This window comes from Podarcis melisellensis, assembly GCF_964234715.1.
Source record: "Podarcis melisellensis genome assembly, chromosome: 7".
Lineage (NCBI taxonomy): Eukaryota > Metazoa > Chordata > Lepidosauria > Squamata > Lacertidae > Podarcis > Podarcis melisellensis.
This window is the reverse complement of record NC_138539.1, coordinates 85325672-85351911: the sequence shown is the minus strand read 5'-3', so window position 1 is coordinate 85351911 and position 26240 is coordinate 85325672. Positions and strand designations below refer to the sequence as shown.

The 26240-nt window shown below is 43.4% G+C and overlaps 1 protein-coding gene across 1 annotated transcript; it reads left to right on the top strand.

The window, feature by feature from the left end:
- Positions 1-1527: 1527 nt before the first annotated feature.
- Positions 1528-25399, top strand: SNX5 (sorting nexin 5). The gene is made up of 13 exons (XM_081917867.1): positions 1528-1632; positions 7661-7765; positions 9016-9126; positions 10835-10956; positions 13179-13302; positions 13840-13935; positions 14787-14892; positions 14987-15062; positions 18395-18434; positions 20088-20174; positions 20992-21151; positions 22829-22914; positions 24817-25399. Exons 1-13 carry the CDS (start codon positions 1573-1575, stop codon positions 24865-24867), a joined length of 1224 nt encoding a protein of 407 aa, XP_081773993.1. The 5' UTR covers positions 1528-1572; the 3' UTR covers positions 24868-25399.
- Positions 25400-26240: the final 841 nt, after the last annotated feature.

Below are 26240 nucleotides of genomic sequence, written 5' to 3'. Positions count from 1 at the left end.
GTGTGCCATTTTGCATAGTGCGATTTAGTAAAAGCTTTCTGTGTTGGGAGTCCTTGCTGTGCCGTCAGGGATCCGCCCAAGCCTCTTGTCTTTGACCACAAAGGGACAGGCTTCCAGGTTTTAGGGGGCCCTCGGCAAAGCGCCCCCAAACGGCCTCTCCACCGGCATGCCTGGACAGCTCTTCCAATGTCCCCCCACGTAGCCGTTGCATGATGCGGGTGGCCCTCCCCACCCCGGCTTCCCCTGGAGATGCAAAGTGCCCCCCTTCGCAAGCCGTCAGGTCAGTCACCTGAGAATCAGAGCTCATCCCCCGCCCTCCGCTCACCTGCAGGGAGTCTGCCCTGGGTGTGCTAATTTGGAGGCCACACCCACCGCTGCCAGGTGACTCCTGCGAGGTTTGTTGTTGCTGTTGTTTAGTCGTGTCTGGCTCTTCGTGACCCCATGGACCAGATCATGCCAGGCACTTCTGTCTTCCACTGTCTCCCACAGTTTGGTCAAACTCATGCTAGTAGCTTCAAGAACACTATCCAACCATCTCGTCCTCTGTCGCCCCCTTCTCCTTGTGCCCTCCATCTTTCCCAACATCAGGGTCTTTTCCAGGGAGTCTTCTCTTCTCATGAGGTGGCCAAAGTACTGGAGCCTCAGCTTCACAATCTGTCCTTCCAGTGAGCACTCAGGGCTGATTTCCTTCAGAATGGATAGGTTTGATCTTCTTGCAATCCATGGGGCTCTCAAGAGTCTCCTCCAGCACCATAATTCAAAAGCATCAATTCTTCGGCAATCAGCCTTCTTTATGGTCCAGCTCTCACTTCCATACATCATTACTGGGAAAACCATGGCTTTAACTATACGGACCTTTGTCGGCAAGGTGATGTCTCTGCTTTTTAAGATGCTGTCTAGGTTTGTCATTGCTTTCCTCCCAAGAAGCAGGCGTCTTTTAATTTTGTGGCTGCTGTCACCATCTGCAGTGATGCATGGAGCCCAAGAAAGTAAAATCTCTCGCTGCCTCCATTTCTTCCCCTTTTATTTGCCAGGAGGTGATGGGACCAGTGGCCATGATCTTCGTTTTTTTGATGTTGAGCTTCAGACCATATTTTGCGCTCTCCTCTTTCACCCTCATTAAAAGGTTCTTTAATTCCTCCTCACTTTCTGCCATCAAGGTTGTGTCATCTGCATATCTGAGGTTGTTGATATTTCTTCCGGCAATCTTAATTCTGACTTGGGAATCATCCAGCACAGCCTTTCGCATGATGAATTCTGCATATAAGTTAACCAAGAGTTAATGCAGCCCTTGGGCCATAGAGGGGTGTGTTGTGTTGCGTGTTGTCCAGGGTTACAGGCGGTCGCCTCAGCTCTCCCCCTGGGCGGGCCGGCGCTGCCCACCTTTCCTCCCCATCCCCGGACTCTAGGCGGCTCAGGGAGGAGAAGATGCACGGGCAGCTGCAAACGGGGCTCATCTACCCTTTTCTTATCTCTAGGGCGGGGGCGGGGCCTCCCGAGCAGCAGAAAAGGCGGTGCGCGGGGGGAGCCTCCGCGGCTGCGCAGTAGGAGCCTCCAGGGCGAGGCGCTGTCATGTCTGTGGCAACGAAGGAGCAGCTGCCGCGGGAGGAGGAGAAGGGGAGTCGGGAGAAGGTGAGCCTCGCGCGGTGCAGGGGGGGGGGCGAGGGGAGCCCCTCTCTCCGGGCTTGGCTTGGGGGGGGGGCAAGGAAGCCTCTCCACAGCCCCGCCCGAGAAGAAGCGCTTCCCCTCCCCCCCCGCCTCTTTTCCCCTCAGAGAAGCGCTGCTCTGTCAGGCGCCCGCATATTTTGAGGGGGGGGGGAATGCGCGCGACTTTTACCCAACTGAAACCACCACCCCCCTCTCGGAGCAGAAAAAGGCCTCCGGAGTCCGGGCTGACGGCTCCAGGGAGCGAGTGGGTTCCGCTTCGCTTGTGGACGGGCGTCGCTTCCTGGGAGGGGAGGGGGCAGCTTGCTTGCGCCTGCCTGCACGTGTGGACGCGGCCGGCCCGCTTCCTGCGCGTCGTCCGGCTCCCTCAGGCGGTGTCTGCTTCAATGGCGTAGCGTGGGTTGTCAGCACCCGGGGCAAGGCAAGTAATTTGAGCCCCCTAACCCGTGGATTTGCGCCCCCTAACCCGTGGATTTGCGCCCCCTAACCCGTGGATTTGCGCCCCCTAACCCGTGGATTTGCGCCCCCTAACCCGTGGATTTGCACCCCCTAACCCGTGGATTTGCGCCCCCTAACCCGTGGATTTGCGCCCCCTAACCTGTGGATTTGCACCCCCTAACCCGTGGATTTGCGCCCCCTAACCTGTGGACTCGCGCCCCCTAACCCATGGATTTGCGCCCCCTAACCCTAACCCCCAGATGTTGCCCCGGTGCAGCCGGGCCCCCCTGCACCCCCCATGCTACGCCTCTGGTCTGCTTGTCTCTGCCTCAAGGGCGGAGCTGCCCCACCGTGAGGCGCTTCTCGGTCTGTGCCTCCAGCGCCGGAGGGTCAGAGGTGGGCCGGGCTGCAGTCCGGACACGGGGCGATGCGCTCGTAGGAAGCTGCCTTCTTCCACCATGCCAGGCCTCTGGTCTGCTAGCTCAGCACTGCTGGCAGGGGCTGGCCGAGGGATTCAGGCCGGACACTGAGGTCCAGCATTGGTTCCCTCATTGCGAGAAGTGAGGTTACAGGGAACCAGGCAGAGGGCCTTCTCGGTAGTGGCACCCGCTCTGTGGAACGCCCTCCCACCAGATGTCAAAGAGAAAAACAACTACCAGACTTTTAGAAGACATCTGAAGGCAGCCCTGATTAGGGAAGTTTTTTAATGTTTAATGCTGTATTGTGTTTTTAATATTTGATTGGGAGCTGCCCAGAGTGGCTGGGGAAACTCAGCCAGATAGGCGGGGTATAAATAATAAATTACAGTGGTACCTCTGGAAACGAACGGGAACCGTTCCGGAGCCCCGTTTGCATCCTGAAGTAAACGTAAGACACGACTGTGTGTCTGTGCATGCGTGGGTTGCGTTTTGCTGCTTCCGCGCATGCGCGTGACATCATTTTGAGCGTCTTTGCAAGCGGCGAAACCCGGAAGTAACACACTCTGTTACGTCCGGGTTGCCGCAGAGCACAACACGAAAATATTCATCACGAAGCTACTTCAACCCGAGTTATGACTGTATTATTATTATTATTATTATTATTTGGCGGAGGTTCCCTCCAAGCCCCACCGGGAGACCCCATGGACTGAACTTCAAGTATGCAAAGGAGATGGGTTCCTGTTGCTGGAGGTGTCCGGTTTGGCCACAGCGACACGCTGCCCTAGTGATGTCCTCTCTGTGTGGGGCTGCGCTTGAAAAGTGCTCAGGGACTCCAGCTGCCTCAAAGAGCTGCAGCCAGATTGTTATAGGGGAGCAGACGGCTTGCTAGAAAAAGCTCCAAACTGGCTACCAGTCTGTTTCTGGGCACAACTGAAAGTGCTGGTTATGAGCTGGAAAACCGTATTCCCTCATACATACCTGCCCAGGTTTGGAGGTCTTTGGGGGATGTCCTTCTCTCAGTCCTTCCACCCTCACAGGCAGGCTGGGTGGGGATGTTCTCGGTGGCTGCTCCCAAACTTAGGAGCTCCCTCCCTAGGGAATCTAGATCAGCTCCATCCTTCTTTCCTTCCATCAGCAGGTGAATACTTTTCTGTTACAGCAGGCTTAGGGGAACTGACTGTTTTTAATGAAAGTACTGGTGCCATGCTGTTTTTATTGTAATTATTGGTATGACTTTAATATATTTTATATCTGTATATAGTTTTAATTCTATCAGTAGTTTTTCAGTGATTTTTTTCTTTGTTTTTCGAGGTTCTTGTTTTTATCTGTAAGTCAGATTGAGTCATGTCAGAGAAAAAGGAGGGGAATAAACAATGCCAGTGAACTGCAGCCTATCTCCAGTCAGTTTACTTTTAAAATTTGTTATGCTTAAATGCAAAAAACTATTACCATCATGTTCAGTTTAGCCCTAAATCAGTGGGACATCTTGTGCAATTCTCTGCAACTTTACTTGGAAGCAACTTCCACTGTTTTCAGTAATGCTTATTCTTAGGAAAGTGTGCATAGAATTGCAGCCTAAAATTTATTTTGTAGAACGTATATACCATTGATTGATAAAAAACACACACACAACCCCCCACTCAAAGCTGTTGAATGCTAAGATTATGCTGTGCCCACATTTTTAATATGCCTTCATCTTAACATCAAGTCGCCCTCAATTTGTGACCCACATTTTTATATTTTTAATAGAATAATGCTTAATAAATCCTTACAATACGTATTGTGGTTCCCCGGATGGTGTTGGGCTGCACTGCAACTCCCATAATTGTTTCTGACTGCTGCCAGCTGAGTGTGTTGGCTGAGGCTAATGGAACTATGATTCCAACAGCACTGGAGGGCTGCAGCTTTCCTATCCTGTTTGCCTGGGATCATTAATCATTAGCCTGCAGGCAAGATCAACTCTGAGTGAGTAGCATTGCGTACCACAAGTGGACATGCTGGAAACCAATCTGCACGTAATGTGAAGTGATCCTAAACTGCACTATGAACCAGTTACAGATAGGTAGCCGTGTTGGTCTGCCATAGTCAAAACAAAAATTTTTTTTCCTTCCAGTAGCACCTTAAAGACCAACTAAGTTAGTTCTTGGTATGAGCTTTTGTGTGCATGCACACTTCTTCAGATGCAGACCAACACGGCTACCTATCTGTAACTGGAACTATGGAAGGCACCACATTGAGCCGCATGAAATGGAAGTCCATCAACCTCACCAGGTATCTGAAGAAGTGTGCATGCACACGAAAGCTCATACCAAGAACTAACTTAGTTGGTCTTTAAGGTGCTACTGGAAGGAATTTTTTTTTTGTTTTGCACTATGAACTTCATGCATAATCTGTTGCTTATTCTGGAATAGAGTGTTATCTGAGCGGAAGCTGTTTCTTTTGTCCAGTATCCTCCCCCCCCCATGTACTCTGCAATATATATTGTTTTGACAACAGAATGTGCCTGGGCAGTTAAGATAAGTAACTTCAGAATAGCTGTATAAACCTTTTGGCAACTGAATGTGCTGACATGGCACACAGTCTACGGGCAACTCCTGTTTTGAGTGTGTGACCGTAAATGCTGGAGTTGTTTTTGGACTCGGAAGTGGGCAGGGTGGACTTATGCGCACTCCACTGACGCGTGTGATGACCCAGAACGTAACCCCCACAGAAAATGGGGGTTGCCTGTATATACATGTAACTTCAGAAGTGCAGGAATCCCTGACCCAGCTAGGTGACAGAAGTTAGGGTCTATTTTTTTCTTAGAGTTTCAGAGCATGGAACAATGTAGTACATCAAACAAGCAAGAATATAACACAAAACAAAAAGAAAATCTAGCCAGTTAAACACTCCAAAAGGCAATAGAAGAAAATTAAATAATGGGTAGGGTGGAAGAGGAAAGGGTAGAAGATTGAGATGATGTAACAGCTTCCCCCAAAATGTGTTTTGGGTTCAGAGGGAGGCTAATATGACCACCTGCTACATTAATAAGGAAGGGGAACCAAATTGGTTGAACACTCTGTCCGTTTGAGCCTGTTGAGCACCAAGCTTCATAGGTCTGTTCCTCACACTTGGCAACATACAATATATGGTTATACCAGGCTGTAAAGTCAGATGAACTTGGAGGGGGAAAGGGATGCAAAATATTAATTAATTAGCAATTTGTCTGTTTCTGAATGGCAGCAGGCAGGCTTTTCTTTACCCTAGACCTGCTACAATACTGAGAAGTCTAGTGCAGACATGACTAAGAATTTTTTGCCATGCTCCCTGTTGGTCCAAGCTCGCAGAGGCACATAGCAGCAGCAAATGTGATGACGTGGACATGACCATACTTGTGCACACTTTTTGTACACACGGGCCACAGACATGCATACATATAGACAGGCGGTACTTTTATGCACTTTTATGTGCATACTGCATCAGCATTTGAAACTAACAGGGAGCCAGTCGCCTTTTGGAACTAAGGAGCGCCCCCTTGTGACCAAGTGGAGATAGATATCCTGCCACCACAGGAGATAGAAATCACCACCACAGGAGCGGAAGGGTAGTGTTCCTGGCTGACTAAAACAGCTGAAAAGCTGTCACCAGCTATTGAGCTGTTGGCATTCCCTTTCATCCCTGCTCCCCTGAAGCCTTTTCAGGGCTTTTTCTCAGCTTGAACTCACTGCAACTCAGCTTCAAGCACCTCTCAGGTGGGTGCCATTGCCATTCTAAGAGAAGGAGTGAGGTGTTAATGGTGAGTTTTGGCACCTCTTTTTCTAGGAAAAGTAGCACTGTGCCTTTTGATGTGCTGAAGAGACTCCCTTGTGGTACTCTTGGCATAAGTAAACAAAACTCTTTCACATGCTTAAATGGATTCCTTCTCACTTGGGAGTGGGGAGCGGGATAAACAGCTAACTTTGCAGGTAGCAACTGAAGACCAAAGCAAACTGTCCTTCTGTGGTCTGGCCATTCCCACCCTCTACCCAGGATTCCAAAGGCTGTAGCAACTCATTTTTCAGCCTGCCTACCCTAACCTCTCCCTCAGCCCCTCTCTGCCTTTGCTCTGCTGTTTCGTTTCCACACAGCTCAGCTTTCATTTCCTTGCTCCTAGATAGACATCTGATTTTTTCACATTGTCATATATCACTATTAAAAAATTCCTTCCAGTAGCACTTTAGAGACCAACTAAGTTTGTTTATTGGTATGAACTTTCGTGTGCATGCACACTTCTTCAGATACCAAGAACTAGTGATATATCACTAGTTAACCATCGCAGTACAGTACACCAGTATATTACAATGTCTGAAATAAGGAGGGGCAGCTGGGCTGTGGAGGGAGGGAAGGAGCAGGCAGGCAGAGGAGCATCTTGGGTTTCCTCTGCCAAGGCCACCACAACGGGAATCGTTCTCTTCCCAGCAATCACCACCCAACAGAGCTGCACGCTTGCAAGCTCAAAAGTTTTGAAACTGTTACCGCGATCTGATCTTCAGACCGGTTTCAGACAATGTATTGATACATCACACAGCCCTAGTTAGGACTCTGATTTCCATATATATATATATATATATATATATAGTGGAACTCAGAGAGGGACCTCAGTTGAAGATCTTAATGCACTAAGAGTGGTGTGGGAGGAGGTCATCATACATGGGGGCAAGCAGTTTTGATAAACGATGTTGAAATTAATTTTAGCCCTTCTTTTGAAATAAATTTTGAAATAAAATTTAAATTAACTGTCCGCCAGTCCTACATAGGCTTCTCTGAGATTGCAGTATAAATCTAAACTACCTAAATGCCATGCTGCTCCTAAGGAAAGAAAAAAAAAAGTAGTTTTATCTTCCCCACCCCAAGACCTGTTTTTGTTCAATTGATGCTATAATAATCCTCTCATATATTTTTCATGTATTGTTACTGCTAATGGTTATAAATTGAGATTGAACTCTGGTAAGGACTCCTCAGCAGCAGTACCACAGTAAATAGGTGACCCGAAGGTTGCTTCCAAAGAATTGCTATTCCTTATCCCATCCTCCTAGCTGAGGTTTAACAGGTATGGAGCTGGTGTAGGAAACTATTGCTGAGATCTCCAGCCCTCTAAATTCCTTCTGCTTTCATTTCAGATGAGGTCTGTGTCTGTGGATCTAAATATTGACCCTTCACTGCAGATTGATATCCCTGATGCTCTCAGTGAAAAAGACAAAGTGAAATTCACAGTCCATACTAAGGTAAAATGGCAGGGAAGAAGGATAATTAAAGTTGGGACAAAGCTGCAACTTTGCCATGTTTAGTGACCGAGGTAACTTCTACAAAGTTACAGATTAGTGAACATGGCTTGGAAAATAGCCTTACCTCATGTAAATTGAAATGAAATCATTTTAATGCCAATTTTTAAAAGATGATGTGGTCTGTTTCTCCACAATTATCTCTTCGGAAATCTTCCCTCTACAGTGGACCCTTGGGTTATGTACCTCTCTGGATATGTAATCTTCGGGTTGCCAAAACGGCAAACCCGGAAGTATTTTTCCGGGTTTTGCTGCTTGCGCATGCACAGAAGTGCTCTATTGCACTGTGTATGTGTGCAGAAGCGGCGCCTCTGGATACAGATTTTTTCGGGGTGCGTACGGACCCGCGGAACGAAGTAAATCCGTATCCAGAGGGTCCACTGTACTTTTTATTATATTTTATTTTTTCACTTGCTTCCATATACATCTACCGTAAATACCTCTTGTATTAATCAAGATTGAGCAGTGTATTGAAAACCACCTGAAAAGCCATATATCATGTTTTAAACCAATATATATATATCCATTTATATAAAATTCAAAATGAACCATGGCCTAAATAAGCTGAGATTTTGTTTAAATTTTACAAAAGCAAGATTTCAGGGATGATGTTGCTCATGGGTCATTTTAAGATACTGGTTTGGGGTTAAGAAATTTAAGAAACTGGTTTTTGGTTCATTTGTTTAATCTCACTTTATATTCACACATTATATTACTGCTTTTAATAACATGTAGTAATTCAGATTTGATTTCAGTAAGGGGGGCAAGATTTGGGACTTAGTCTTTAAATTTAAAATCAGTTCAGACTTTTTCTGTTTGTTTGTATCTTGACTTCTAAACAGTTTTTAGATGGCAGTTGTGCTGCCTGCATAGATCTGAATATGGGATGTGGTTGCAATAGCAAGTGAGGAAAGCTAATAGCGGAGTTTTGTGTAGAAGGGCTGTAAACTCCATTTCTGGCATTCAGAACAAATTCCTCATCTCTTGTCTCAGAATACTTTAATTTTACACGTGTTTCTTTACACCCGGCTCCAGTTGGTGGCTCTCAGGGTTCTAGTTAAAAAAAAAAGTAGATCCTACAAACCTGAAGTCTTCCCCCCCATGTTCCAGCTTAACAGGCTCAAAAGCCTACACTATTTATTTATTTTTTTGTATTAATGAGGTCCAAAGGAGTAACTGATCTCTGCTTTCAGACTACACTGCCAGTTTTTCAGAGCACAGAATTCTCAGTTACAAGACAGCATGAAGATTTTGAGTGGCTGCATGACACATTTATTGAGACAGAAGAGTATGCAGGACTAATTGTAAGTACTTACAAAATCTGATTTAAAATACAGACATCTTTGCTAAACAAAGAAATTGCAAACAAGTAATTCTGTGGTTTCTGATATTTTTTTTAAGAATTTCATAGTACTGATTCTTAATCTCCAGTGTATATTGATATATATCTGTAGCCTTGAAACTCATTTCAATGCATGAGTGGGGTTGCTATGGATATTTCAGTTATGCTGCAGTTCTGTACCCACTTAACCTGGGATTAAACCCCACTAGGTTCAGTGAGACTTACTTCTGAGTAGACATGGGTAGGTTGCACTATTAAGTAACCACATTTCAACACTTTACAGTAACTAATTTTGAGTTTATCAAATAATGAAACCTTACTGAGGGCAGCAAGATGATAATTTAATGAAGTAGTGATACTTCATTGGTGGATCATTGTGAAATTGCCTCCAAAAGGAGATCTAAGAAGAGCCAGAGATGTGGATCTTGCTGAAGTACAGTTAAATTCTGCTTTATTTTGCTAATCTTTTAATTGTGTGGTTTTCTGAGTTTTCTCCAGTTTCTAAAATAAATTTAGTTGTACTATTGTTGGTTTGGATTTTTTTTAGCTTGTTGGTTTTATTGAAGACTGAAGTAGTTGAGAAATGACATATATGTTTAGCAGCAAGAGTGTGTGTATGCTTGTGTGTGCTAGAGTGCTGTTCTCAGTTTCAGCTCCAAGAGCATTTGACACCCTTCAACAATTGCCCCAATTTTTTGTGCTAGGGGCTCATACAAAGGCAATGAGATTATTGTCAGGACTTCGCACACTTCAAATTTCATCATTTTATTTAAATTAGACATACAATACTACTTTTTGGAGATGCAGTTTTGCATTTACTTGCAATGTGCTACGTCTCCACCCCTGTCTATCCTCAATCTCCATCTCAAAAGATCTGTAGCTACAGATTTGCCCTTAGAACACTCTGAATACATTGGTCATATTTTAGTTCATTTCACATCTTTTCAGCATTTACACTGCTGTTCTATAGCGAAATATTGTTATACTATACTGTACCTAAGTTATTTTTTACTTTAACAAATTATATACTACTTAATTACAGTAGGGGGACGCAGGTGGTGCTCTGGGTTAAACCACAGAGCCTAGGGCTTGCCGATCAGAAGGTCGGCGGTTCGAATCCCCGCGATGGGGTGAGCTCCCGTTGCTCAGTCCCTGCTCCTGCCCACCTAGCAGTTCGAAAGCACATCAAAGTGCAAGTAGATAAATAGGTACCGCTCTGGTGGGAAGGTAAACGGCGTTTCCGTGCGCTGCTCCGGTTCGCCAGAAGCGGCTTAGTCATGCTGGCCACATGACCCGGAAGCTGTACGCCAGCTCCCTCAGCCAATAAAGCGAGATGAGCGCCGCAACCCCAGAGTCGGTCACGACTGGACCTAATGGTCAGGGGTCCCTTTACATTTACATTTAATTACAGTAGGAGACACAATACAATGAAACTTAATATGACTAAAAGCTATTATTCTATTAATTCTATTAAAAATGAATAAAAATGTCTTCAGAAAGCACTGGAAGCTCAACAGAGAGGTGGCTTTTCTGACCTCAGCTGGAAGGTATTTCCATAAAAATTAGATGTTTGACTTGCAGTGTTCTTGTAGAAATTGCTAGACAGTAGAAATTACTGAAGTTCTCTTTTTGGACAAGGAGGTTCCTAACAACAGATATTTTTGTCTAAGATTCCTCCAGCACCTGCAAAGCCGGACTTTGATGGCCCCAGAGAGAAGATGCATAAGCTTGGGGAAGGAGAAATGTCTATGACAAAAGAGGAATTTGCCAAATTGAAGCAAGAGCTGGAAGCGTGAGTGTGATCATACTTAACGAAAAGACCCTCTATATCCCATGTAAATGTTTGCTTGCTGACAAATCTATATGAGTGTAAAGAAGGCTTCTGAACTGTCAAGACTCTACAGGTTAAAACGGCCTAGTAAGTTTTCTGAATTTGCATTGTCTTCCCACTCCTCTTAGTGGTTTGTTAGTTTAGTTTAGTTTGTTGCATTCATATACTCCCTTTATTCTAAGGACAATATATAGCCCTGGATAGCTCAGTTAGTTGGAGCATGGTGCTGATAATGTCAAGGTTGCACGTTTGATCCCTTTCTGGGACAGCTACATATTCCTGCATTGCAGGGGTTAGACTAGATGATCCTTAGGGACCCTTCCAGCTCTACAATTCTGATTTTATCCTCTCAGCAAACCTTGTGTGCAGGTTTGGCTCTAAGGTAGTGACTGGCTAAAGGTCACCCAGTGAAAGTCCAAGTGCCAATGGGGATTTGAAGCCAGTTTCCCCAGTCGTAGTTAAAAGCTCATGTTATTTAAATATGTTTATACACCACTATTCAGACAATTTGTCATTTACAAGCTTAAGAAAACTTATAACATAATTAAACATTTCAATAAAGTTACAAGACATGATAGCAGTCTGTCATCCAGTGTTTGTGAAAAGTTGGGGTAGGCAAATTCACCATTCTCCAAAAAGAGAATAGACCTGTCCTGGTAGACTATTCCAGAGATCAGAGCTGCTACGAAGAAGTCTTCTCTCCTGTTTGTGGGTAACCTAGGCTTCCCATAAGACATGTTTCAAAATAGGGTCTCCTTAGAAGATCTCAAGTCCTGGGAGAATTTGCACATTCTCAGAGATTACTAGAACCAAGTTGTTGAGGGTTTTAAAGTTAAGAACCTGTGCTTTGGATTAGGCCTGGAAATCAACTTGGGATCCAGTTTGAAGGCAGAGTTGCTGCTAGTGAGAATGTCATCTGTCCAACTAGCTGGTAACCAGTCTGTTCTGGAAAGAGTTAACACGCACACACGAAAAAGAAGAGATAGGGAGTCTGTGGCTGTCCAGATCTTGACAGACTATTCTGATTGGATCAAATTAGGAATTGAAGTCAGCAGTGGAGGGCTGCAGGTCCCCCATCCCTGCCTTGAATGATCTGGTTTGTAGACTCTTTGATCCAGCATTGTCATTGGAGACAGATATGTACGGTGGCTTGTAGCACTTTTATCAGCTTAGTGTCACAGTCGATCTATCAGCCTGTCATGACAGAAAGCCTTGCAGCATTTTTTTTAAATGGGATTAAAGGGTAGTTCTTAAGTCTGAGAGGTTGAATACTGATTTAAAATATCAAGATATGGGTGTGTGTGAAGGAGCTAAAGTTCATATCTGGATACAAGAACCAGTGCTTTTTTTCTAGGGAGATGCAGGGTTACCCTAAACTTTTTGTGAATCTAAGTTTGGCCTCATTGAGGGGCAGTATCTCAATATGAGTAGGAAAATGAGAGTACCCCTAAACATTTTTTTAGAAAAAAAGCTCTGACAAGAATTGTGTATGATGGAAGTCATCCAGTTCAGCTAGGGAGATGAGTTTGCTGTGAAGGAGGTGCCCAAAGTCCTGTTTCTGGGGATGGTCTCTAATTCCAGTCTCTGGCTGTGCGTGTGGTTCCTACTGCCAGATCAGGACCCGTACACATAATTCGAGGTATATGGTCATAGCAGCCGCTGATTGTATTAGTGGGTGAGAGAGTGTCATCTAATCTGTCATCTAAAATGTAAATAAGAAGCTATGGGATTCATCAGTGAAAGCAACTACAGTCGTACCTTGCTTTTCGAACAGCTCAGTTCTCAAACCTTTTGGCTCCCGAACGCCGCAAACCCGGAAGTGACTGTTCTAGTTTGTGAACTATTTTTGGAAGCCGAACATCCGCAGCCTCCAGTTGGCTGCAGGAGCCAATTCTGCAGCCAATCAGAAGTTGTGCTTTGGTTTCTGGACGTTTTGGAAGTAAAATGGACTTCCGGAACAGATTCGGTTTGACTTCCAAGGTATGACTGTAATTGACTGCAATTGGCTGTGATTCCTGAGGGGCAGATGACACTTTGGGTCCTTTCCAGCTCCTCGATTCTATGCAAGAAGATACCTGCAATGCTTGTATGCACAGCCCACTACGATGCAGGTGCACCTTAGGCCGAAGTGTGCACAATGTGGGGCACATTTTTTCCCATCCCATTTTTTTTTTTTCTTCCAGGGAGTACCTTGCGGTCTTCAAGAAAACCGTATCGTCACATGAAGTCTTCCTTCAGCGAATTTCTGCCCACCCTCTTCTCAGTCAAGATCACAACTTTCATGTCTTCCTTGAGTATGATCAGGATGTAAGGCACATCTGCTTTTCATTTATTTACATTATTTCTTAACCAGCCTTCATCAAAAATATCCCAGGATGATTTACAGATCATTAAATTTAAACATCAAAATTCATAATCAAGATAAGCATTAAAATATAAAATATACAACTTTACATTGCTTCCATAAATAACACCTATTTAACTTGAAGACAGCTGAACTATGGAACTCCTTGCCACAAGGAAAGTGCTGTGGTAAAGAATTGAACAATTTTTGAAACAGGATTAGAAATAATAAAATTATGTCTGTAATTGCTGATTGAATATTCCAAACTCTACCTGCCACAATTTTGTAACTGTATCTGTTCATGTAGTGCCAATTTCTCACACATAGTCCTCATTAATAGCTACCACTCTAAAGTGGGCTCCGTGGGTAGAATGCTGGAAATGCATGGGTTAGGTTAGGGTATGGTGCCAATAGCACCAAGATCACTGGTTTGAATTCCAGCATAATGATAATGGATAGTTTATCACTGCCTAATGTGTCTCTCTCCCTATCTTTCTTAGCTAAGTGTTCGGAGGAAAAACACAAAAGAAATGTTTGGTGGCTTCTTCAAAATTGTGGTGAAGAGCGCTGACGAAGTTCTGTTCTCTGGGGTTAAAGTAAGAGTTCTTAAAGCTAGATTGTCTCCTGCGTTATTTTCCATAAATCTGTATGCCTGCTTACGTATACTGTATTACTAGCATTTAAAAACCTTTATTCCAGTTGCTCTCTTGGATTTTAATTGATTTCATATAAATGTTGTTGTTTTGAACTGCTTTTATATTTTTAAAAATCTTTTTATATATGCAGTTGTTTTAACTGCTTCTTCGTATGTTAACTGTTTTATTGTAAATCACTTCAAGACTTTCTGGCATGAAATTGTGCAAATTGCGTTGCTAACAACAAACACTTAGGCTCATTCTTTAGCAATGGAGTGGGTTGGAGGGGGGGGCAAATCGGGGGCTCCAGGACACCATGAATTCAGTACTACTGTGAGCAGTCCGCCCTATTTTTGGAGGTATAGACATAACAACAGCCCTGCTGGATGAGAGCAAAGTGCTATCTTCCCCACCACTTTCCTTTCCACTGTAAAGTAAAACTAACTTATCAGGATTTTTTTATGGGGTAGGGAACAGAGCGGAGGGAATGGAGATTGCTTGTGCAGTGAACCTATCAGAGCAAGACTTTTAAAGTGTTTTTCTTTTTTTAAGGCTGATTATTTTGAAAAGATTTAAGCAACTTTCAGGTAAAAGGGTGTTGGGGCTGTCATAATTCTGCACACATACACAGACCTTCACATGATGTTCACTTGTTTTAGGGAAGGCTTAAAGTAGCTAAATATTTTGTAAATGATTTCAAAAGCCAAACTCGTATTGCATTCCTACTAAAGAGGGTTAATGTGAAAGTAACTCTAGCCGAATTTTTGTGTTTTCTTGGTCAAAACACTAATCATCCGAAAATCTCTTTCCAGGAAGTAGATGATTTCTTTGGACAAGAGAAGACATTTCTTATAAACTACTACAACAGAATCAAGGATGCATGTGCAAAGGCAGATAAGATGACAAGAGCTCATAAAAGTAAATTTTTCACCTATAGAGACACTTGAGTATTTTCTAAATACTGCTCAGTTCAGAGACAAGACTGAAAGTGTTTTGTGTTCTTTCTCAACAGATGTTGCAGATGATTATATTCATACTTCGGCTTGCTTAAATAGTCTAGCTCTAGAAGAACCAACTACCATTAAAAAGTAAGTCCATTCCATTCCTCTTCAAAAATAGCTCTGGCAAAGATTCTCAAACTTTCATTGTACACAGGTTGTACATTGACAATAAAGGTTTTATTTATTTATTTATTTATTTATTTATTTATTTATTTATTTATTTATTTATTTTGTCACAGTGACAAAGGCCACTAAGGTTCAAAGTAAATGTAACGTGTCAGATTCATCATCTGCTATCCTGATAACTTTTTTATTTAAATGGCAGCAGGACATGTTAGGGGTGACACAGTTGAGACCTCCTGTATAATTAAGCCAAACCTGAAAACAATATTAAAGGGAAATTAGAGTTCAGAATATTAACTTTTGGTGCCTTCTGTAAATTTGATTAGTTTTCATGCTATTCCCTTTTATTTTTCTGCCTTTGATATTCACTTTCTGTATTTCTTTCCTATTGATTCTTTTTTGCAAGTAGGTGATATCCAGCTTAGGGAGTTATCCAACTGTACTGTTTCACTAGGACAAGAACTTTCAGCTGTTCAAGAGAACGATCCCCACTTCTCCCTGTTCTGCCACCCCCTTCCAGCTTGACCTTTGAATCTATTGCAGGGGATCCTTCCCCTCTCTGGAGCAGATTTACAGGGCGTGCAGGGTGAGGAGAGGGTGAAGAATTTCCATTGCACAACTAAGAATCCTTACACTAGTGGAACTGTTCACTTGGATACTGTCCCATGTCATATTCAGCATAGACCTATTGATTTCAGTGGGTTTCCTCTGAGCATGATGAATCTTGATATCACCTAGTGTCTGTAAATTTCTCTGTTCTTAGTTTTTGTCTCAATACTATTGATTTCTTAACTGGCAGCTAGCTGCTTCTGCTCCCTGCATTCTGCTATTCTTACCCTCTCGTGTAACAGCAGTTGACTCCTGTGGATTCATTGGGCTGTATTCAACTAAATTGTTGCCCTAGCAGAAACCAGTGTAATGATTCCCGCTAGGGTAAGAGGACTGCCCTTGCTTCTCCTTCCCACCCACACCATGATCTGCTCTGGAAGGTCTTGAGAGCCCCCAGAACAGCATACAGAGCGAGGAGAGGGGAGAACATTCCATTGGGCAAGCAGAAATGCCTGTACTGATGGAACAATCTCCTTAGGACCCTCGTACCTATGGGACCACCTCTCCTGGTATGTCCCACAGAGGACCTTACAGTCTTCAAACACATCTTGGAGGTGTGGCAGGCCTCAACCAGAGCCAGGGCTTTTTTGGCTGTGGCCCCGATCTGGTGAAACGCTCTGTCACAAGAGACTAGGGACTTGACATCTTTCCGCAGGGCCTGCAAGACCGAGCTGTTCCACAGGCCTTTGGCCAAGGCACAGTCTGACAGAACTCTAGCTCAATGCTTGCCATTAATTTGATTTTGAATTGATTTTAAAATGAATTGATTTTAGAATGCTGTTTTACTTTTATTGTTGTTTGCCGCTCTGAGCCCGGCTTATTTATTATTATTATTATTATTATTATTATTATTATTATTATTATTAGCACTACTTTGAATGCAACCCCCCTTATGGTATTTTTTGCTGCCAGTAAAAGGTAAATGTAAAGGACCCCTGGAGGGTTAAGTCCAGTCAAATGTGACTATGGGGCACAGCGCTCATCTCGCTTTCAGGCCGAGGGAGCCGGCGTTTGTCCACAGACAGCTTTCCGGGTCATGTGGCCAGCATGACTAAACTGCTTCTGGTGCAATGGGACACCATGACAAGTGCCAGAGAGCACAGAAGTACCATTTACCTTTCCACCACATGGTACCTCGTATCTAGTTGCACTGATATACTTTTGAACTGTTAGATTTGCAGGCGCTGGGACAGAGCAATGGGAGCTCACCCCATCATGGGTATTCGAACAGCCAACCTTCTGATCAGCAAACCCAAGAGGTTCTGTGGTTTATACCACAGCGCCACCTGCTGCCAGTACAGTGGTATTCACTTGAGTGTGCTGTCACCTTCTGATACAAAAGTGTTCTGAAACTCAGGTTTAAAATTTTGCAAATATACAATTACTGAACACTCTATTCCTGATCCATGTATGTTTCTAGTTCTTTGCACCAGAACAACACCAGCCCTTGTTCTTTTTCTATGGGGTCTTCTTTTTGGGCCAGTGGGCACATCTGGAATTTTGAGAGAGTGCTGTGGGCTCCAGTCACAAAATGGCTGCAGTGAGGGGTTGTTGCCTAAACCAAAATGGCTGCCTTAGGCAAGAGCAGAACAAGAGGCAGGACTACCGAATGGCACAGGCATGCCGCATTGCCCCACTCCAATCAGTTAGGGGGAGGCACTACATCAGGCATTTTCCCTCTGTTCAGAACAGAAGTGAAGGTGGGTGTCCAGTCCGGGCATCCAATGAAAAGTGGACATGTTTTGGGGAAAGTGTTCATTGTAGGAGAGGGGAAACCAGTGCTAATAGGGACTGAGCATGAAGACCAAATAGTCCCTCATGCGTTGTGCACTTTTGAGGCTTTTTTGGGGGGCGCACTGATGCCTGTGGGCGCCATGTTGGCAACCTCTGATCTAAGTTGTCTTCTAGTACTATACTATCTTCCTCAAGCATAATTCCTGACTCCTCTCTGTTGGACTTGTTTATAGTGATGAAAATTGAGTTCTCTCTGGAAGACTCTGCTAAAATTTCATTGCTGCCTAGCAGGATGCAGTAGCATGAATACATTCACCAGATTATCCAGTTAATGTGGTGTGGTAGCTTCTGTTGGTCAGGGATGTCTGCACATCTTGTCTTTCGTACGGCTTCATACCTCTACTGTTAGTATCTCCTTCCTTGCCCTGTGTTCTTCTGTGTCATCATAACTGGAGTCTTACGGAACAGGCCAATCTGTTCAGGCAGGTTGAATCAGAATCTAGCCTTATATAAATAAGCCCACAAAAGTTACTTGCAGTGCCATTTCTTTTACATGCCTGCTAAGGGGCTAGTAGCCTGTGTCACTGTGCTGGCCATAGAAAAAGGGGGAGCACTCTTCTTCCCAGCCAGCATGGAAACAGACTAAAAATATTGCTTTCCTCCAGGTAGACTGGTGGAGGTGATCCAACCTGGAGGTTTCTATCCTGGTTGTGGAGGAAAGACTTTCCTTTACAGTTAGCACAGAAGCCAAATAGTTTGGCAGAGGAGGTGTGGAGACAGGTCACTCCTGCATGGTCACTTATGAATTTAACCACTAACTTGGCAGCCATAGCTGATGTGGCCCAACTCCTTGCCGCAGTGCAGGAGGTTTGCTGCTAATATAAAGCTATTGGTGTGAGTTCAGGGTTTGGGAGATACAGTTAACATTCTCTTCTCACCCTATTCCTCCCCAGGTACTTGGTGAAAATTTCTGAGCTCTTTGAGAAACTCCGGGTAACTTTTATTTTATTTTATTTTTTATTTAAAATATTTATATCCCGCCTTTCACCAAAAAATAATCCAAGACAGTAACATCCCTCTTAAAAGTAACCAAAACATTTTAGATTGTATTATAAAACATAAGTAGCATAAAGCAGCAAGATAAAAATGTAATCTACAGAAAAAGCAGCAGGAGACAAAACAAAAAACTATAATTGGCACATGCCATCAGTATAAAACCGTATCGGTCAGATGTCTTTCTAAAACGGAAGGTATTTGCCATCTGACAAACTATTGTAAGGGAGGGGTCAGCATTCACTACATCAGGAGGGACCTCCTCTGAGAAAATCTCTCCTTAGACACAGCCTGACGGACTGCGCTGGTCAGTTGGGACACACAAGAGGACATCTGACCATGATATTAGTGCAGAAAACAGTACCTTTAGTATCATTAGCCTAAAAACCACAGGCCAGTTCAACTAAGAAGGTGCTTTAGCAGGTACCAGCACAGCAAACTGACCTGGGGTGTGTGTGTGTTGGGGTCTGGAGAACCCCCAGAACAGTGCCTGACGAGAGGAAAGGGGAGAATGTTCTATCAGCAAGCTGAAGTGCTTACGCTGACAGAACCATTGGAAAAGTGCAACGTTCAATTCCTCCTCATAATGGATGTTAAAGATTATTGCACTCTGGACCAAACTGAGTTTCCAGACACCTTTTCAAAGGAAGCCCCACTTAGAGTGCATCCACTAAGAGTAGTCCAGACAAGGTGTAACTAAGACATGTGTTTTCAAGGCCAGATCTGTAGTTGGTGTACCGGCTTGTGCTGGGCAAAGGAATGCCCACTGCAGCTGTCACCTGAACATAATTTGTCAGAGTTGGGTCCAAGGGTATTTCAAAATAATAACCTGTGTTTAGTGCCACACAGCTTGAACCCCTGTTTCTAGAGAAGTTCTACTGAACTGAACCCTACTGATGTGCACACTATCTTGTGTTTCTGCATGCTCTGTTCTGGATAACTTTGTTGATTTGTTGGATTATTGGGGAAATGTGTGGTGTGTGGTGTGATATGGTTTAGCAGCTACAGTGCCATAAAGTTCAGTATGCCTGCCTGCCTGCCTGCCTGCCTGCCTGCCTGCCTGCCTGCCTGCTGACGCAGAGCACCATAGCTATTCCTGGATTAAGCTTCATTTGTTAGCCTAGAGGCAGTCCATGGAGGCCCCAGGCACTGATGCAGAATCTCAGCAAGGTTGAACTTTGAGGCACCCTATAAGTAAATGACCAAGGTGTAAAATAGAAGTTCCCCAGCATTACTGTCTAGAACAGGCTTCCTCAACCCTCCAGATGTTTTTGGCCTACAACTCCCATGATCCCTAGCTAGCAGGACCAGTGGTCAGGGATTATGGGAATTGTAGTCTCAAAAACATCTGGAGGGCCGAGGTTGAGGAAGCCCAGTCTAGAATCATATCCTCAAGTCACACTCCTGTGTCCTTGTGTGGGTCATTCAGCAGGGCAGCCAAGGTTGTTTCCATTCCTAAACAGCCCAAGGCCCGATTGAAATGGAACTATTTATTTGCAAAATTTAACTTTTTTTTCTTAAAGATGCTACAGCCAAAATGCACTGAATTTTAAATTGTTTGTCTATACAGTAATTATGTTTTCTTTTCCACAGAAAGTAGAGAATCGTGTTTCTTCTGATGAAGATTTGAAACTATCAGAATTACTAAGATACTATATGCTCAATATAGAAGCAGCAAAAGTGAGTCCTCTCTGAACGTTTTCTCCAGTACTTACACTATGAGAACAATTGGGCTGAACTTTGTACCACAGTTCTTATAGCAATGCATTAACATGCTCCACATGATTGCAATCTGAAGGTTGAAATGGTACCAAGATAATATGGAGACTATGTTCATTGTTGATTGGGTACATTTTTTTGTCATTGAGGTTCAGAACTTCTTTGGCTACTCCTAGACCAATTGCCACGACCTTATTCATCTGCTTCTGATGAGAAACTTGCAGCCCTTTCTGATTCAACTATATCACTAAGCATGAAAAAATCAGGAGGTTGCAGAGCTCAAGGCCAACTTATTGCATCCCAGCTTACAGCATTTCTGAACCTTGGCCCTGCTCGCTTGGACTGATGGGAGATGGGAGTCCAGCATCATTTGGAGGGTACCACATTGGGCACCTAGATTGGCCGGCTTGTGCTAAGGAGATATGCTTCATATCTCTGCTTGTCTACGACTCCCGAAATGACTCCCGGAACAGTTCGAAGAGCAAGGCACGGCTTCTGATTGGCTGCAGGAGCTTCCTGCACTCAGTCGGAAGCTATGTCGGACATTCGGCTTCCAAAAAATGTTTGCAAACTGGAACACTCACTTCCGGGTTTGCAGTGTTTGGGAGCCAAGCCGTTCAAGTACCAAGGTACCACTGTAATAAGGTTTATCTTTGTTCTTTGTTCATTTTGGGGTGCTTCTTGAGATATAGATCAGGCTGCATATCTGTATAACATGGGGTGTAGCTTTGAGTTAAATTCTCTGATCAAGAACTGTTTTTTCTTTCAACCTATTCAGGACCTCTTGTACAGACGTACACGGGCCCTCGTGGAATATGAAAATTCAAATAAAGCTTTGGATAAAGCTAGGTTGAAAAGCAAAGATGTCCAGTTGGCAGAAGCACATCAGCAAGAATGCTGTCAAAGATTTGAGAAACTTTCTGAATCTGCAAAACAAGGTAAAACCACTTCAGGACACCACATTAAGGCAAAGCTTTGCAGTGGATGTGCCTGAGATGTTTTTCCAGAATTTTTCAGTCTAGAGTTTACTTGCCTTGTAGAAAGATGTAACTTCTGCTTGAGATATGCAGTCTAGGGTGTTCATGACTTTGTTCGCTCGCAATCAGCATAGGGATAAAGATTGAAATTGCCCTGAAGTGATGGGTGGGATCTCATTTTTCTGCATCAAGTTCGACAACCAGCATCTGTGTCGTGGGGATGGCAAATGGAGTCTGGCCCCCTCAGTAACATGATTTGTCTTAAAGGTGAGGAGGCAGGAAGCTTATGAATTCTTTAATGGCCTCCCTACCACTTTCCTTGTAATTTGAACACCGACCAAAAGTACTGGATTACCCGACTTATGTTTAAGGAACAAGCACAGCAAAAAAATGAGCTTGTTTGGGGTATTTTTGAACCAAATGACATTTGATATCTCCCCCCCCCACCCAAAAAAAAGAGAAAAAAACCAAACCAGCTGCCATGGGGAAAATCAGAACTTTGTTAAGACATCCTTAAATGCCACTATAGTTTTATTTTATGGTTTAGTATTGTTTTTGTTTTGAATTACACATAAGGGTAACTATAATAAATTTCTGTTCTTCGGGTCTCTAAAGGTTTGCCCTACTGAGCACGAACTGAAAATAAAACCCCACCTGCTTCACCCAGTATAATTCCACATGTACATGCTCTGCCAGCATTGAGCTATTTCTATGAATGAATTTTGTTGGTTTGATTGCTATTTCCCCTTTCTTTACCTCTACAAAATCCTTCTAAATTTACTACTAGGGCTAACACTAAGAGTTTGGTACAAGTATTCATACCTTCATCCCAGACTTTTGATTCAGTCAACAACCATTTTGCACGGGGGTTCCTTTCACGGCCCCCGCATGCTTTGGAGGAACGCGTATGAGCATGCCCCACCCCCATTACGCCCTTTTAGCAACGTGTTAAGTGACGTTTTCAGGTCACTTCCAGGTTTGGCACCATGAATACGTCCACGATCATGCATCTTTCAGGCACACACACTCATCGGTCGCTGCCTGCATTTCCCTTTCCATAGTGCTATGGAAATCTTTCAGAAAAACTGGGTATTATTTGGAATAGATATATATCAGCATGTTTGGCACTTATTTATAGTTTGACAAAATGGGTTAATTCAGTTACCAAGTTTCTCAAAAGACATAAAACATTTTGCTGCCTGTAAAAGTTACTCATTCCTGTTGGCAAGTACTCAACATCAATATGCTAATGATTTGTTCATGTGTTTGTCATTTAACTCAATTAAAATGACAGTGGCTTAAGCTATTGGAGCATTAACCCTACCCAAATGAATTCTTACACTAATGGAAGTCCATGTGTGTTAGGTTCTGGCATGCAGGCATTCTTCTGTAGTAGCAGCACTCTTCTCCTACCCAGCCCATCTGTAATGCACAGGGTAGACTCTTGTTGATGTGTCCGCCCACCCACCCCATTTGTGCCTAATAATGAAACTGAAAACAATTCTCTCCCCACCCTATTAGAATAATTTTCAGATTATGCAAAAATAATGTAGTGATTTAAAATTATTTAAGACGATAAGATACCCCCCCAAGACTCCATCTCCAAGTGATTTAACGTTTCTGTTCTCCCAACGGCAGAACTGATCAACTTCAAACAGAAGCGAATAGCAGCATTTCGTAAAAATCTAATTGAAATGTCTGAGCTCGAGATCAAGCATGCAAAGGTATGTGTTCTAAAGTAAGACACTGATTGGAGGCTGCCTTAACTGTAGAAAATATTCCACTGTATGCATTTGGGGCAGTTCAGCGTATTTGTCCTTTGAGGGCTGGCAAACAAGCCTTTTGCAATATGAAGACTGTTCAGGTGGGGGCGGGATTGCTAATTAAGTAGTTTGATTTAGATTAGTGTGTTTTATGCTGTCAACCAAAACTTTCAATATCACTAAATAAGCCCTGAAGTCTTTTTTGGGCATGGTAAAACTTTTCAGATATGGACAGAAAACTTGTTTAAATTTGTTTCAAAGAACTACTGTGTCACTGCTTTTCTCTGGGTGCAGGGAAGACTTGTATATGTCTGAACTGAGTACTCTGACCTTTAAGGACAATCTCATAGAGCCTTTTATATGAATAAGAGTCAGCTATGAAATGGCATGGTTTGTTTAGGAGGAGGGACTACTGGAGCATATAATTAAGAGCAAGGTGCCCAAAAGGTTGAGAATTCACACTGCGTAGCCATATCCAGGGGGAGGGATGTTTTGCTCTTATTTTTATACAGAAGACCTACTTCATGTGTCTACTTAATTTTAAAACCTCCACACAAGTGCTTGAAGCTCTTTCATGTCAAGCCTCAACTCAGGAAGGTGAAGGTCTGAAGAAAGGAGCATTCTATACTCAAGGCTTCCCATGCAATTTTGAGACCTTGTACAGGAGAATCCCAGTGTCCGACCATACACCTCCACACAGTGGCAAAGAAAGCTTAGTATGCTCACTCATGATCTATTAGTGCTTGGAAAGTTCATTTTTAAAAGAATCTAGTTCTGGTTCATCCTGTCCATACAGGAACTAGTTCCAGTTTATCCAAATGAACCTTTAGTCCATAAAAAGTTCATCCTCTGCAAAATAAAAATCAGCATTCAGATCTTATAAGCCGCTGTGATGAAGTATAAGGTCCGACAGTGTAACAGAGGTCACAAACAATAAGTTGTCTGACAAACAGCATACCAGCAGGTGAAGCTTCCCCCCCCCCCAATTGGTTTCCCATACCAGAAAAGACTAACCCTGTTTAATATGTTTCAGCCACACAGCTGTTAAAGGCATAAGGCATCATTCACTTTGTCCCTGTCTCTGTATTACTTGTTGCAAGTTGCTCCTGTTGGAAGAGAGCAAACGGCTTCAGCAGGGAAGATAAAGAAAACCCCTCCATCTGATTGTTTAGAAACAGTGACTAAGACATTAGCCACAGCAGCATCTCTATCTGGCTAATAAAGTCATACCATGTTACCTCCACATTTTGTAGTTGTTTTTTTTTTTTTAAAGTAACAGCTAAGAGTTTGGCGGGGGAGGTATTGAATGTGAAGATGAACTAGAAATCATTCAAAGTTTTGCACCAAAGTGAATTTAACCCACCTTTATTATTATAATAATAATTTATTATTTATACCCCGCCCATCTGGCTGGGCTTCCCCAGCCACTCTGGGCGGCTTCCAACCAAGTATTAAAATACAGTAATCCATCAAACATTAAAAGCTTCCCTAAACAGGGCTGCCTTCAGATGTCTTCTAAAAGTTTGGTAGTTGTTGTTCTCTTTGACATCTGGTGGGAGGGCGTTCCACAGGGCGGATGCCACTACCGAGAAGGCCTTCTGCCTGGTTCCCTGTAACTTGGCTTCTCGCAGTGAGGGAACCGCCAGAAGGCCCTTGGCACTGGACCTCAGTGTCTGGGTAGAACGATGGGGGTGGAGACGCTCCTTCAGATATACTTTAGTTCACCTGGCAGTTATAGTAACTGCATCTGCATAGGGCTACAGTGTTGAGTTTATGTACGTAAACTACCAAACTGACTTCTGTGGTTAGGTTTGATGGCTCCCTGTCTCCTCCACCTAACGGACTACTTCTTTTGCCTTCCAGAATAATGTTTCTCTCATACAAAGCTGCATTGAAGTGTTAAAGAAGAACTGAAAGCAACTTACCTGTGGGGGGTGGAGTGAGGAAGGCACTTGGAAATTGCACTCAAACGCCCGCATGGGACTCTGTTTCTAGCTTGGTTTCTCTACACCACCTTTTTCTGGCTAAAAACTTAACCAAGCTGACACTAATGCATTGATCTCAATGATTTAAAAAAAAATTGTATTACATATAGATTTGCTTGAATTTCCACTGACGTGTTAAACCTCAGGGTAAGCAAACAATATGTGTATGAGTTTGATAACTGGTAAATTACTATTGTGGAAGAAACTGGTTTCTGGAAAAATGCCTTAGCACTGGAAATGAGTTTGTGCAGTGGAAGATTTGAAATTACAATCTGTCATGGTGCCTGTTGCATATATACCATAACCCAAATATCTCTATTTCCATGTGCAAATGACTACAGCTAATGCTTTGCAATTTTATAAGGAAATGCATTAACATTAAATTTCATAAACCTTTACTTCAATATTTTTTGATTCACTGTGTATGTACTCTTGAATACAAAATAAATGTCTACTCTTGATTTATGTAGCATTTAATTGATGTGGAGTCTTCTTTGCTCTTGCAACAGTAATAGGCATCTATGTTCCACGGCTATTTTACATATTGAAATGTGCAGTGTAACTCTCGTTCCACTGGCTGAAGCGACTTAGTATTGCAACAGAAAAAGATGAGTTTATTTGATTTGATTTAATAATTGTATTCCACTTTTCCAACAACAAAGGTGGCTCACAATAACCACAATAACATTAAAAACAAACAAACATTGAAATCACAATAATAAATTGAAACAATGATTAGGTAAAGGGGACCCCTGACCATTAGGTCCAGTCGTGGCCAACTCTGGGGTTGTGGCGCTCATCTCGCTTTATTGGCCGAGGGAGGCGGCATACAGCTTCCGGGTCATGTGGCCAGCATGACTAAGCCGCTTCTGGTGAACCAGAGCAGCACCCGGAAACGCCGTTTACCTTCCTGCTGGAGCGGTACCTATTTATCTACTTGCACTTTGACGTGCTTTCGAACTGCTAGGTTGGCAGGAGCAGGGACTGAGCAACGGGAGCTCACCCCGTCGCAGGGATTCGAACCACCGACCTTCTGATTGGCAAGTCCTAGGCTCTATGGTTTAACCCACAGCGCCACCCGAATGATTACTGTTCAATAAAGTCATAGTAATTCATAGATTTGCCAGGATACTTCCTAATCACAAGAAGCCTTACTCCACAACAGCAGCAAAATGAATTAATTGATGGCTTGGAAACTACACTGGTATGTCACCAGGGGAGTCCACAACTTCCCTGTTCTACTGTTGAACAGCTCTTAATGTCAGAAAGTTTTTCCTGATGTTTAGTTGGAAATCTCCTTTC

Bases quoted from the DNA above. Each gene is read 5' to 3' on its own strand.
- SNX5 (XM_081917867.1), top strand. From the start codon at position 1,573: ATGTCTGTGGCAACGAAGGAGCAGCTGCCGCGGGAGGAGGAGAAGGGG. The intron at 10,957-13,178 runs GTGAGTGTGATC...TTTTTCTTCCAG, and splicing joins TTGAAGCAAGAGCTGGAAGC to GGAGTACCTTGCGGTCTTCA. The intron at 20,175-20,991 runs GTGAGTCCTCTC...CAACCTATTCAG, and splicing joins TCAATATAGAAGCAGCAAAA to GACCTCTTGTACAGACGTAC.